At 37.1% G+C, this 14728-nt stretch overlaps 1 protein-coding gene across 2 annotated transcripts in view; it reads left to right on the top strand.

The window, feature by feature from the left end:
* FRK (fyn related Src family tyrosine kinase) overlaps nucleotides 1–14728 on the top strand; it is a 113417-nt gene that overhangs the window by 37521 nt on the left and 61168 nt on the right. For both annotated transcript variants that reach the window (XM_053592515.1, XM_053592514.1), the window contains exon 2: nucleotides 12157–12278. In XM_053592515.1, coding sequence (XP_053448490.1) covers nucleotides 12157–12278 — 122 coding nt within the window. The remainder of the gene's footprint in view (nucleotides 1–12156; nucleotides 12279–14728) is intronic.

The raw sequence follows: 14728 nt of genomic DNA, 5'->3' as shown, positions 1-14728 counted from the left end.
GACTTGGCCTTGCAGAGTGTTAGGATCACAGGTGTGAGCTACCATGACTGGCTTGTTTATTTTATTTATTTATTTATTTTTTGCAGTTTTGGCCGAGGCTGGATTTGAACCCGCCACCTCCAGCATATGAGGCCAGCTCCCTACTCCTTTGAGCCACAGGCGCTGCCCATAGAACTTGGCCAACATGCTGTTGGGAAATCTAGATACTGGCTTCAGTCCTAAAATAAAGCGTGATTCTTACTCCTCTCCTCCTCTCAAAGATTATATGCAGTTTTTCGCCATAGCTCTCTTTATTTTGCAGATTTCTTTGATCTTAGAAGCACACAGGAAAACCCTCTGGAATTCCACCTGTCACACACTGCTGCCTACTATGAGTAATTTGAAAAATGCATTCTTCCTTCTCTCTACTTTCTGTTGTTTTTCTACTTTGCATTTATCACATTTGAACATATAGAATAATTCATTTATTTATTTCATTTATAATTTGTCTTTTCTCTATTAGCATGTGAGCTCCGTGAAGGGAAGGATTTTTGTTTGTTTTATTTACTTTGTTGCTAAGTGAACTGAATGGTGTTTGGCACACAGTAGGTGATCAATAAGCACTTGTTGAATGAAAAGTGAATGATGAATAATTGCACAGTGGTAAGTCGTGGTTTAGGCTTTATCATCAGATCTTATTAATTTATCTCTCCCTTGATATTCCAAGATTCTCAAAAGAAATGTAACATACGCTTCTTTTGCTTTTTTATCTTTTCTTTATATAGTAAGTGTTTTTAAATGACTTTAGACAAGTTAAATTTAACAGATTTTTATTGGGTAAAGAATGATTCTCCATTTGAGCAGGCCCAGATCCAGAATAGATTCAGAGAGACTCTGGTGCTGCCGCATGGTCAGAGAGAATTTATGGACAGAAAAAGGAAAGTGAAGCACAGAAAACAGAAGTGAGGTATGGAGAGAAATAGCCAGATTGATTAGATGTCAGTGTTTGCCTTCTTGAAACACATTTTGAAAACATAGCTGCCTGTGATTGGCCCAAACTTGTTGACTGGTACCAGAGTAGGTTGCAATGTGTTTACACATCCAATTTGCTTACATTTCACTAAGTATGAAGAACGCTTCTCCCTGAGCTTAACATATATAAGGAGGCAGCCTGAGGCTAAACAATTTAACATTACTATGCAGTTAATGTTACTAACCTATTTTCATCATAAAAGCCCTTAGAAGAGTATATAATTATTAACCCATAGGTAATAAGAAGATTAAGGTACCTTCAAGATACTTACACTATTTCATTTGGGATAAAAGATTTCATGAAGTGAAGTGAGGCCATAGGGCATCAGTTAGTGTTCAAATGGTAAGTACCATGGCTGGAATTTAGATGTAAGCCCCTCATTTTGCTGGTGTTTATTCTGATGGTGGGTGTGTGTGCTTTATCAGTCGTAAAATATTTTAAATATTGCCTCTAATATAGGTAAACAGAAGACAGATGCTCCCCTTTTATTCTTTTTGTAAGAGAAACCTTAATCTAGGACACACAAACTGGGCGGCTAATTCCAAAGGATGACATTATTGGCCCTTCTTGAGATGGGACACCCACTGTTAGCTGATTCAACATTTGGTTATGATCTTTTCCATGAAGGTAAATCTCAAGGAACAAGATATCTTGTACATCATTAAAAAACACTCAGCTCACACCGATAATCCTAGCTCTGAGAGGCTGAAGGGGGAGGATCTCTTGAGCTCAGGAGTTTGACACCAGACAGAGCAAGAGCAAGACCTTGTCTGTACTAAAAATAGAAAAATTAGCCAGGCATGGTGGAAAGTGCCATAGTCCCAGCTACTCTGGAGGCTGAGGCAGGAGGATTCCTTGAACCCAGGAGGTTGAGCTGAGGCCAAGATATTCTAGCCTGGGGCAACAGAGTGAGACTCTGTCTCAAACAAACAAACAACAACAACAACAAAACCCAGTAATTCAAATCAAGTAGGATGACATAAAATATCATTCATGACACTGGGAATTAAAATTCTTTACAATAAAGTAAATTAAAAAATGTCTTTAATTTTTTTCTTCTTGGGTTGAGAAAGGAAACTGTTTATGAGAGGAGATAACTAGTTTTTTTGTCAGGTGTTGGTGTTGGTGTAGAAAACCAAGGGAGGCAGTCATTTCTGAAATTAGTGCTCTGTATAATAATCTTTAAGAAGTATACTATTGCCCCGGCATGGGGGCTCATGCATTCTGAGAGCCAAGGCAGGAGAATTGCCTAAAGTCAGGAGTTCAAGACCAGCCTGAGCAAGAGTAAGACCCTATATCTACCAAAAATAGAAAAAATTAGCAGAGCATTGTGGTCAGTGCCTATAATCCCAGCTATTTGGAAGGCTAAGTTAGCAGAAGGATAGCTTGACCCCAGGAGTTTGAGGTTGCTAGGAGGTATGATGATGCCACTGCACTCTAGCCAGGGCAGCAAAGAGAGAATCTGTCTCAAAAGGAAAAAAAAAAAAAAAGTATAGCACTGCTCAAAAGCTCATCCATATAAAAAATAAAAATGAGTTGAACATTTTCAGTGTTTTGTGAAGTACGATATTTTCCCAGGCATCATAAGGATGTGACAAAGATAAAAACTAATGATTACCTTTTAACTTTAACCCCCTTAGTCTAATTTCTAGGAAAAATATTATCACAAATATTCTACAGAAGCAAAGAAGATGGGTTAAAATTTACATTTGTATGATATTTCAGGCTCGATGATTAGAAATTTCATTATATGTGTACCCATTTTGTTTTTTATTTTAAAAGAGAAATCAACATTAGCATACAAATAGGATGGTTATGAAACAGAAAGCTTGTCTGAAATTCATTGTATTCTTTGTAAGAAGCTGCATACTTTTGATTACTGACTCAGGGAAGTGGGTTATAACCAGATTCTTTTACAAACAGTCATCTCCCTTAATGAGGAAAGCATAAATTATTCACCTTACTTCCTTTCTAAAGAAGTTCCTTCAAAATTCCCCTTTTATGATGACTGTGAAGGTGAATAACAGTAACAAAAAGGCTTTATCAAATGCTACAGGCAGGGAGCTTCCTGGTTTCTTTTTTTTTTTTTTTAATGTTTTATTTTTATTTTTTGTTTTCCTTTTTTTATTAATTTTAAATCATAGCTGTGTACATTAATGTGATCATGGGGCACCATACATTGGTTTTATAAACAGTTTGACACATTTTCATCACACTGCTTAATATAGCCTTCCTGGCATTTTTTTAGTTATTAAGTGTTTAGTTATTTAGTGTTAAGACAGACTCAAGTCCAAACCTCTGATACTGAATGTGACATTGTCACTTTCTCACACTTTCTTTACATGTGTGCACGCTCTGATATGCTTGTATTTTGAAGGACAGAAAAGTCAAGTTTTAGTTTTGATGTTGACATTCATATGCAAGTGTTCTCTTTGAGAGAAAAGAGAGAGGTCAGATTGGAATCTGTGGTTTAAGGCCAATTAACCTCAGAACTTGTGCTGCAACTGGCTCATGGCAGATAAAGCTTTTCCCTCAAGCCCCTTACACTGTAAACTTTGTGGCAAGCACAGATGAGAGATTACTTGAAAACACAGGCATTATCTAAAGTTCAATGTTCAGCATAAACCAAGAGACTATATAATACGTCCACGTGGCAGTACATGTGTATTAATTGTTTCATCAACAAGTCTTTGTTTAACAGCTCCGTAGGGCCTACGGCTGGGGGCTTGGGGCCAGAGATATGTGCATGTATCTCCCATGCAGTTCTTGTGTTGGGGAGGTCTGCAGTCTCAAGTCAACACAAGGAATAATCTAAAAAATAAAAACAAAATAAGCAGTACTAGCTTTTATGCCAAACCAGAGTGGTACTCACTGAGTCCTGTAGCAATTCTGAGTAGGCAAGTTTAAATAATGCTCCTGGGCGTAGTAGTAGTACTGCATGTTTAGGCGGAGCAAAGAGTTGATGCAGGGAAGATAAAGTTGAAGAAATGACTAGTGTCCAGATGGTTTAGGGTCTGAATTTCCAGGTTAATAGGGGTCTTATTCCATGAGCAAATCCCCCCTTATTTATGTGTACGTATTGATGAGATGGTGATCTTGTAGTGAAGATGTGAGAAAGGGGGGAAGAGACTGAGATAATGCCCATAAAACTTGCAGCAACAGTGCCTGGCTCCTTGGACATGATCAATAAATACAAGCTATTAATGTTAAAGAGAACTGGTAGTAAAATATTGTCATAATCCAAGTGGTGATATTGAATTAGACAAAGGTTACCATGGGGGAGAATGGAAAGGATAGAATGAATAGCAAAATACACATAAGTATTGTTTTTTACTTTGCCCTTGTTGTGCTGTGCGAGTGGGAAAGAGTAGCAAGGGTAGCTTACTGGGAGCCAAGGGCGATGCTGTGTGGAGGAGATTTTGTAGAAGGGGAGAGAACCGATTACCTGGACAGGAAGGAATCTCACAGAGGCTTTCCTGGTAATGTTGCTGAAACACAGATAGATGCAGGTGAGTCACACAGATGCATAAAAGCCCAACGGGGACATGAGTCCAAGACTTTCATTTATTTACTTATTTATTTTTTGAGACAGAGTCCAGCTTTTCATTTAGATATGATAAATGACTAAATGCGATTATGAGTGTGCAAACTGTAGGCATCTTGCAAATGTTAGTGCCACTGACACCTTCCAAAACTACCTTGATGAGGACATGAGGTGCTCTCATCCATTGTTACATAAGTAACTCTGATGACCATGTTAAAGACACTCATCCCTAACCCTGAGCTCCCACTGGCTCATTTCCAGGTTACTTTCCCCATGGCTGGTTATGCCAAATTGATGCACCCACTTTCCTTCCTACCTTTTCTGAGAGGATACAGGCATACAGGCCTTTTTCTGGGAAAGGCTTTGACAGCTTATTTTTTCAGCTTCTGTCTAGAGTGCTCCAAGGCCAGTAGAGTTGGTTTTTTGGGAGACACTAGGAAAAGAAATTATATGTTAACTTTGGTAAAACCTTAGCCAGCAGTTGCTGGGCATGACTTTCCTCTTTAAAAAGTGCAAAAGGAAATGAACCCCATCTGATTGGAATTATGAGTGACCCAGGTATCTGCACAAGTGACCTAGAGACTTGTGTAAGTCACTGAGGCAGACCAAGACTCTACTGGATAAAAGGACAAAATGTTAAAGGACCACATCTATATGTTGAGTTCCCTAAATTTTAATAAATGTATATTATTTAAATGTTGACATTCCATAACATTGCATAAATTCCGTTTTTTTCCCCAAAGTTTTACTTTAGGTATTTTTTGTAAAATAAGTTAATTGTGTTACAGCTTTCCTTTGCCTTTTTGGATTAGTAAAATAGTCTACTGCCACCTGGTGGCAGCACTTCCTAGTCAATACAGGACAGAAGAGTCACTCTGGACAAGGCTGTCACTACAAACCCAGAGAAGTGACGTCATGTTCACATACATGTGTTCACCCATGTTTCATTATTATGTTAAATTATCTAAAACCAAACACATAATTTCCATTTTCAAGTAATTCTTTTAAAACAGGTGATTAAGTATGAAATGTTAGATTTCCTTACATACTAAGGAAATGTTTCTGACATTTCACTTTGACACTTCTTGCTTTATTTTTATTGGGAAGGTACATCTCATTCTTTCAAGTGCACATTTTGGCTTGTGATTATGTTTCAATTTTTTAAGAGCAATTTTTGTGAACTAAGTCAAAATTTGTGTTATTTTCCATCATGGATAAGTAAAAAATTTGTGTTATTTTCCATCATAGACCCAAGACAGCACAGACAGCTTGAAATATCAATGAAGTATTGGGAAGGATGTGTGGCTAATGTGTGCATAGTACCTCATTGGTTTGTGAAGTTTAATTTTGGTGATTTTAATTTTGAAAACAAGTCACATGGGAAACTTGAGATCAAGGTGGATAACGATGGTGGTTAAAACTGTAGTGGGAGCAAATCCATATTAATCTATGCATGAATTAGCAGCAAGTTTTGACAATACTATTTAACATTATTGGACCATTTGGAACAAATCAGCCCAGTAAAGAAGCTGGATACATGGGTTCTGAATGAATTAAATGAGTGTCAGAGAGAAATTTTCTTGAAACTTGCCTTTCGTTGCTGTCATGACATAAAGGCAAGGTTACCTTTTCTATACTGTATTGTTATATGTGATGAAAAATGAATTCTTTTTGACAAGTGCAAGCTTTCAGCACAATGGTTGGCTGAAAATGAAGTGCTGAAACACAATCCAAAACCAAATATTCATAAAAAAAATAATGGTGTCTGTGTGTTGGTTCAGTGCTAGTATGATCCACTACAGCTTCATGAAACCTGGTTGATGGATTGCAGAGGATGTCTACGGCAGCCAATCAGACAAAGTGTTGAGGATGCTTGTGATGAATAGCTGAGATGAGCCCACAGAGACAGGCCAGTTCTCTTGCAGGACAATGCTTGATCACACGTCACACGAGCAACACTGCTCAAACTACAGAGGCTGGACTTGGAAACTCTCTGTCATCCACCATATTCCTCAGAGCTTACACCCACGGACTTCCACTTCTTCCAGGCTTTGGGCCACTTCTTGCAAGGAAAAATATTCAATTCTCAACAAGCTGTGGGAAATGCCGTTCGAAATTTCATCACCTCTCACTCTCTAGGGTTCTTCACATAAACAGGCGACTGCTGCGATGGCAACACTGCGTTGCTAGTTTAGGTGCATACTTTGATTAATTGCATTGCTTCTTGTGTGAGATGTAATAAACTAAACTTTTGATTCAAAATTGGACATTTCATATTTGATGATCTAGTGTTTATCGAGCATGAATGTACCCAGACATCAAGCACTTTATACCCATTGTTTTTCCTAATCTAAAAATAAGGCTAGGAGGTAATTATTATTATTTCCCTTACAAATGAGGAAATGGAGGCACAGAGAGATGAAATAACTTTCCCAATGAGATGCTGTAACTCTTAACTGTTATTATTCTCTCCTTTCTGAAGTGTTTCAGTGCGTATTGTCATTTAGTAACTCAGATTTGGAAACCTGGTGTGACACTGGACCTTCCATCTGCTTCACTGCTCATCTGTAGTCTTTCCATGTTCCTTTGGGAGTTTTCCTGTATCTATTAAGACTGCCGAAGTTTCTAGCCCAGACCTTTACCACATGTAGATTTTTGTAACATATTCCTGACTGACCTCTTTTAGTTTTTTACATTTAAGTAAATTTTAAAGTGATCTACAACATTTTATTATAAACAATCAAAGTGTACAAAAGAATGCAGAATAAAAAGTGAAAGTCCTCCGTCATCAATTCCATCACCTCTCACTAATCCCCAGAGAAGCAAACACATATAACTTTTGCTTTGTGGTTTAAAATACAAATAGACCTATAAAATTTTTATTACTTCGCAATTTACATTTTTTTATCCAGTAATGTGTCACAAATCTCTCTTTGTCAGTGCTGCAGAGTTTACTCACAGCAGACACTTAATAAATGTTTGCAAAATTAATTTTAGATTTCAATCGCATACTCTTTTTATACAAAATGGGTGTGATAGTTTTTGTTCTTTTTTCATCTAATTGAAGCATTTCTTTCTTCCGGGCTATAGGTCATCATGGGTCTCCTCTCTTTCTTGGTTATTATTAATCAAGATCTTTTCCATGGCCTGGTAGGGCAATAAATATTATTTTCATTAAATATCAAAAAAGTATGTTTGTTCCATCATTTTAGTGGATAAGTTTTCAAATGTGGAAGTGCCATATTCTAACTTTTTCTTTTCTGTCTTGTATCGATTTCTAATATGCTTCCTATTTCTGTGTATGAGTACTTCTCAAACTTTAGTATGCATCAGATTCACTTGGGGAATTTATTAAATCCAAGATTTCTAGGCCCTGCTCATACAGCAGGTACAGGGTGAAACCTGAGAATTTCTGTTTCTAATAAGTTTTCATGTGATGCTGATGCTTCTTATCTAGGGGACACTTTGGGGTCACTCACTTAAATGACTCTCCTGTGATGGTTTATATTTCCGCAGATAATCTTGTTTCCTTCTCAGTACTCAGTTGACTGCATACAAGAACTGTAGCTTAAAAAGTGGTTGAAATTGGCTGTGTTGGAGGCCTGGGGTCTACTGTACCCTTACAGAAAGCAGCGGGCAGGGGCTCTAAATGGCAGCACTTACGGGAACAATGGTCCTGCCAACCATTCAGATCTCAAATTAAGGAACACTTTCCACATGTACAAGGAGTGGAACAAGCTATGGTTGGCCCATTGGTTTCTACTTCAGCACACGCTCCAGAGATCGCAATCCACGGCAGTGACATCACCTCTGAGTAGGAAGGATGGCATTATACTGCCACTACCTCCAGAAAACAATTATTTATTTATTTTCTTCATTTCTTGATTGGAGCTCAGCCAAGTAAAATTCCGGGTATTAAGGGAGCTGACGCATTCAGTAAAATATTTATATTTGTTTCATTGTTACTATGGATTCAACACTGGTGTGATTCGCCTTGTAAAGTGATTGCACCAATCTGTTATATGAAAGTCCAAAATTGTTGAGACAGAAAAGGATTTAAAAAAATTAATTATAGAGTTCCTCTCCAAATGTAGTAAAACGACCTTATCTTCAATCATTTGATTTACAAAAACTGCTTATTCATACATTGGGCACAGGAAACACATCTCTTATGGACTTGATTGTCCAAAATACCAATGTATCCTACGTACATTAAACCAATATAATAGGGTATTTATTCTTGAGGATAATGAGATATAGAAGATATAATTATAAGTCTGAAGAATTTGATTTGCCAGATAAATTGCAGTTCTTATAAAGGTTTACTTATTTATGTTTTGATCAAATGTTTCGATGTTGATACATAAACAACTGTCAATGTTGTATGAGTCAGGAAATGTTTGATGTCAATGCTCTTTGGGTCAGGAAAATGCAGTTCATCAGTACATTTGATCCATGTTGCTTTTTTGCTTGAAATACTTGTGTGCAAAAATTTTGCCATTTCTTGAAATGGACTTAAACGCATGCCTGAGTACTTTAACCACAAGCTTTTATTAATGGTGCATGTATCCATAAAACTATGTGTAGTTTAAAAAAATGCATTTGTGTAAACTTCATATAAATCTTGTTGCAGTGGTATGTATAATTTTTTTTCAATTTTTTATCCTCAAACTATTTATTTAGAGATGGTGTCTTGCTGTATTTTTAGGGTGTAGTACAGTGGCTATGCACATGTCTAATCATGGTGTACTACATCCTTGAACTCCTGGGCTCAAGCAGTCCTCCTCCTTCAAACTCTGAGGCTGGGACTGCAGGCCATGCCATTATACCTGGCTGTTGTTTTAATTTCTGTATGGTATTCTATTTCATAGCCACAACTAAGTAGTCTGTTTATCTATTCTCCTACAATGGACATTTAGGTTGTTTCCAATTTTTCAATGTTAGAATTCTTCACTGAATATCCCTATAGCATATCTCCTTGGCACAGAAGGCATTTAGTCAAGAAGTGAAATTGAATAGTATACAAATATTTGTCTTTACTAGAGAGTGCCAAGTTTCTCTCTGTATTAGTGGTACCAAATTATATTGTCACTAGTTATGTAAGAGTTTTGTTTCTCATTTTCCACAATACCTAAAAATGTGAGAGTTTTAATTTTGAAAAATGTGAAGTCGTATTTCATTGTAGTTTCTATATGTAATATTCTTCATATTCCTAATTGCCAGTGCACAGAAAGGCTGTGTTTCTTTCCATATTTTTGTTAATTATTTGGATTTTCCTTTTCTGTGAATTTTCCAGTGATATCTATGCCAAATTTCTACCGTGTTTTCTTTTTCTTATTGATTTATTTCTTAATAGAATATAAACACTAATCCTATTTTTTGGCTATATACCTTGAAAATATTTTCTTCATGTTTGTAGCTTGTCTTTCAATTTTATTTCATGGTAATCTAGTTGGTGCAAAAGTTTTTCATTGTGATGCAATAAGTATTGTCAATCCTTTCCCATTAAGGTTTATATGCCTTTTTTGTCTTGCCTGAGAAAACGTCCTTATTACATGTCCTCAGAAAGTTTTGAAGTTTGTCTTTTACAATGGGTCTTTAACCTCTGTGGCATTATTGTGTATGCTATAAGTATCAAGTTTTTTCCATATGGGCCGGGTGTGGTGGCTCACGCCTGTAATTCTAGCATTCTGGGAGGCTGAGGCAGGTGGATTGCCTGAGTTCAGGAGTTCAAAACCAGCCTGAGGAAGAGGGAGACTCTGTCTCTACTAGAAAAATAGAAAAACCAGGCAGGCATTGTGGCAGGTGCCTGTAGTCCCAGTTACTCTGGAGGCTGAGGCAAAAGGATTGTTCAAGCCTAAGAGTTTGAGATTTCTGTGAGCTATGATGACACCATGGCACTCTACCCAAGGAGACAGAATGAGACTCTATCTAAAAAAAGAAAAAAATTCTACATGGATTGTTAATAGTACCAGCATTACTTATTTAATCATCATCCTTTCATAACTAATTTGTATATTTTGATCTATGAGTTTTTATCATGTTTTTGTATTTTATTTTGACTTATTTCTGCAATAGTACAAAATATGCATTTCTATTTTTCTATGAATTAGTTACATGACCACTTGAGAATATTTCTATGCCTTCCATGCTTTCAGCTGGATAAACAATGGTCTACGCACATCAGTTTGGTCTCTGGTACTGGATCAACGGAGCAGTCATTAGTAGGTCTACCAGTTGTTTCCAGTTCTCTGCCTTCTGGGAAATGGTTGAATTTTGCATTCTCTCCTCCTTGTGTTTAGGCATGGCCATACAACTTATTTGCCAATGGGTTCATTCCTGAGGAGAAGCTTTAAAAGCAGCTCTAGAAACCAGCCTGTGATTTTCCATATTGTCTAATCATGGCTCAGAATTATGGAAGCATGGATAGAAACTCCCTGAGTGAGAAAGACGGGCAGAGCCCTGAATGATCTTTTAAAGACTTTGATCTGAGTGAAACAATTACTCTCCCCTGTCTTAATTTACTAGGATATTTGTAGTTGTTCATTACTTTAAGATGACCTAGCAAATCCTAGCAGATCTAATATGGTGTAATTTATGTAATAACTCAATAATTGGGAAAATGATAAGCAAACACCCTACATTTGTTAGAAGATAATGTTTATATGTCAATGTCTCTCCATTTTTTCAATTCTTTCCCTTCAACTTCCTTCCAACTGCATCACTTTTGGTGCACTAATTTTCTTCAATACTCATGACCTGTTGATCAATTTTGAGTTAACTTTTAATAGCCTGTGTTTCATTTCCTTCAAGCCTGCTTTTCCTCCTTGGGGCATTTACATTATCAAAGATGATGCCTAAAAAGATCATTGTTTTACCTAAAATCTTTAATAGTGATGATCATCTTTACGGCCTTATTTTGATGAGGGGTCATTTGTGAAAAGCAGATGTTCTCAGCATCTGGTTTCTACCATTTTGATGCACATTTTAGACTGATTCTGATATTAAAGATCTGTGATTCTTTGCTGGGGCTGATCATGTTCACAAAATTTTGTGTTTAGTATCTGATTTCTGGGATGGTAAGGATGAGAGGAAAACAACAAGACATGGAGGTGGCACTTGGTGCCCTTGGAGGTGCCATCTAAAAAGTGCATTTGTGTAAACTTCATATAAATGCTCTTGCAATGCTCTTGCTTTTTTCAATTTTTTTGTACCTGAACTATTTATTTATTTATTTAGAGATGGTGTCTTGGGCACCATTCTGGAATGTAGCAGGCTTACATGGAAGCCTGTGCTAGGGCTGTGGATTTGTAGGACAGCAGAAGGCATAGGGTCTCTCAGACAGAATGCAGGGTGAGAAGGGGCATAGCAGTTAGCATCAATCAGATTCCTGCTTTGCAATTTTTTTTAAAAATGAATTCTGGTGTGGATTACAGACATCCTGAAAAGTCATCTCAAGTGTCAGAAGCTACCATTATATTTGCAATAGTTTCACTAAAGCACATTAAGCTTTTTTGATGTTAAAATACTATCTTGCTAAGCTTCTTGTTCCTAAAATGACTGTTGATTGGTTAATTGAAGTTTACATATCTCTTTTTAGGTGGTTCTTTGGAGCAATCAAAAGAACAGATGCAGAAAAACAACTATTATATTCAGAAAATCAGACAGGTGCCTTTCTCATCAGAGAGAGTGAGAGCCAGAAAGGAGACTTCTCTCTTTCAGGTATGGGTGTTGTTTTGTGTGATTCAAGTATGGGTTTGAGAGTCTGCAGTTACGTGCTTGTGAACACGAACGTTTCAATTTTAAATTTACCTATTTCTTACCTTTAACAATTGCACCAATGTTCAATCTATTGAATTACTTAAGAGTAATATAAAAACCAGAAGAAAAAATATTATCTATGGTTATAAGTCTCTATAAGCAGTTCTACATACATGTACTATGCATATGAAGTAGAAGACACATAGATATGGCTGTATTTCTCACTTTTGCATCTAGGATCCTTTTAAAATAAGCAAGAAGCAAAACTACACTGTTCCAAAATTGGTCTTCTCACAATATAATATTTTTTCTTAATGCATTTCACTTGTCTTTGCCTAGTAAACAGAAAGTGAATTGAAATGCTTAATGCAAAGGCATTTAAGTAAACCCATAACATGTACAATCTGGTCAAAGTAATTTTTTATGTAAGCGTTGAGTACATGTTTACACAGCCCTAGGAAAAAGGAAGCACAGTAGACCTGAGAAATATCTTTTTTTTTTCAATTAAATCATAGCTGTGTACATTAATGCCATCATGGGGCACCATACACTGGTTTTATAGACCGTTTGACACATTTTCATCACACTGGTTAACATAGCCTTCCTGGCATTTTCTTAGTTATTGTGTTAAGACATTTATATTCTACATTTACTAAGTTTCACATGTACCCTTGTAAGATGCACTGCAGGTGTAATCCCACCAATCACCCTCCCTCTGCCCATCCTCCCCCCTCCCTCCCCTCCCTCTCCCCCTTCCCCATATTCTTAGGTTATAACTGGGTTATAGCTTTCATATGAAAGCCATAAATTAGTTTCATAGTAGGGCTGAGTACATTGGATACTGTTTCTTCCATTCTTGAGATACTTTACTAAGAAGAATATGTTCCAGCTCCATCCATGTAAACATGCAAGAGGTAAGGTCTCCATCTTTCTTTAAGGCTGCGTAATATTCCATGGTGTACATGTACCACAATTTATTAATCCATTTGTGGATCGATGGGCACTTGGGCTTTTTCCATGACTTAGCAATTATGAATTGGGCTGCAATAAACATTCTGGTACAAATATCTTTGTTATAATGTGATTTTTGGTCTTCTGGGTATATACTTAACCTGTTTTCCCCAAAATAAGACAGTGTCTTATTTTAAGGTGTGCTCACAAAGATGTGCTAAGTCTTATTTTCAGGGGATGTCTTATCTTTCCTGTAAGTAGGTCTTATTTTCGGGAAAACAGGGTAGTAGAGGAATTATAAGATTGAATGGCAGATCTATTTTTAGATCTCTAAGTGTTCTCCAAACATCTTTCCAAAAGGAATGTATTAATTTGCATTCCCACCAGCAGTGTAGAAGTGTTCCCTTTTTTCCACATCCATGCCAACATCTCTGGTCTTGGGATTTTGTGATATGGGTTAATCTTACTGGAGTTAGATGATATCTCAAAGTATTTTTGATCTGCATTTCTCTGATGATTATGGATGATGAGCATTTTTTCTTATGTCTGTAGGCCACGCACCTGTCTTCTTCAGAGAAGTTTCTCTTCAAGTCCCTTGCCCAGCCTGCCATGGGATCACTTGTTCTTGTCTTGCTTATACGTTTGAGTTCTCCGTGGATTCTGGTTATTAAACCTTTGTCGGAGGCATAACCTGAAAATATCTTCTCCCATTCTGAGGGCTGTTTGCTTGCTTTACTTACTCTGTTCTTGGCTGTGCAGAAGATTTTTAGTTTGATCAGGTCCCAGTAATGTATTTTTGAAGCTGCTTCAATTCCCCCGGGGGTCCTCCTCATAAAATACTCACCCAGACTGATTTCTTCAAGGGTTTTCCCTGCACCTGAGAAATATCTTTAAGAGTTACAGGTTGAGGGAGATAAAAAGGTTGGATGAAAACCTTCCTAATGGATATAGTGAACACAATTGGGTTATGGGCACACTTGCCTCAATCATATTAAAATTGATACATATAACCCAAAACATTGCATCTTGTAATATTTTGAAATTAAAAAAAAAAGTGTTATAGGTACCTACATGTAATGTATGTCTCTGCTTTAAAAAAAGTCTGTTTTTTGGTATACATTACCATGCTGCAGAATGTCTTTTCCTAAAAGAGACTCTACACTTGTTCATCTCTGTATGTGAGACTTTTCTGATCTCTGTATTGTCTAGCTCATCATTTGTATTATTATATCCTTTAAGTATGTATTGTTTCTCCAACTAGATGCAAACTTTACAGGGGAATAGACTGCGCTCTCTTTTTTCCTGTTGCCCTAAAATAAATGCTTATTAAACACCCCACCCACGTACCTCATTGTGCCTGCCCGCCTCTCTGGGCTGGAAGTCAGGGAGGCCTCCACAGTGCCATCTAGAGGCAGGCCCTGAGCGCACACGTACTGGGAACTTCATCTGACCTACAGTCT

The sequence above is a fragment of the Nycticebus coucang genome, chromosome 5 (assembly GCF_027406575.1).
Source record: "Nycticebus coucang isolate mNycCou1 chromosome 5, mNycCou1.pri, whole genome shotgun sequence".
In the NCBI taxonomy this organism is placed as follows: domain Eukaryota; kingdom Metazoa; phylum Chordata; class Mammalia; order Primates; family Lorisidae; genus Nycticebus; species Nycticebus coucang.
The sequence above is the reverse complement of the archived record's forward strand: the minus strand, read 5'-3'. Positions and strand labels throughout refer to the sequence as shown.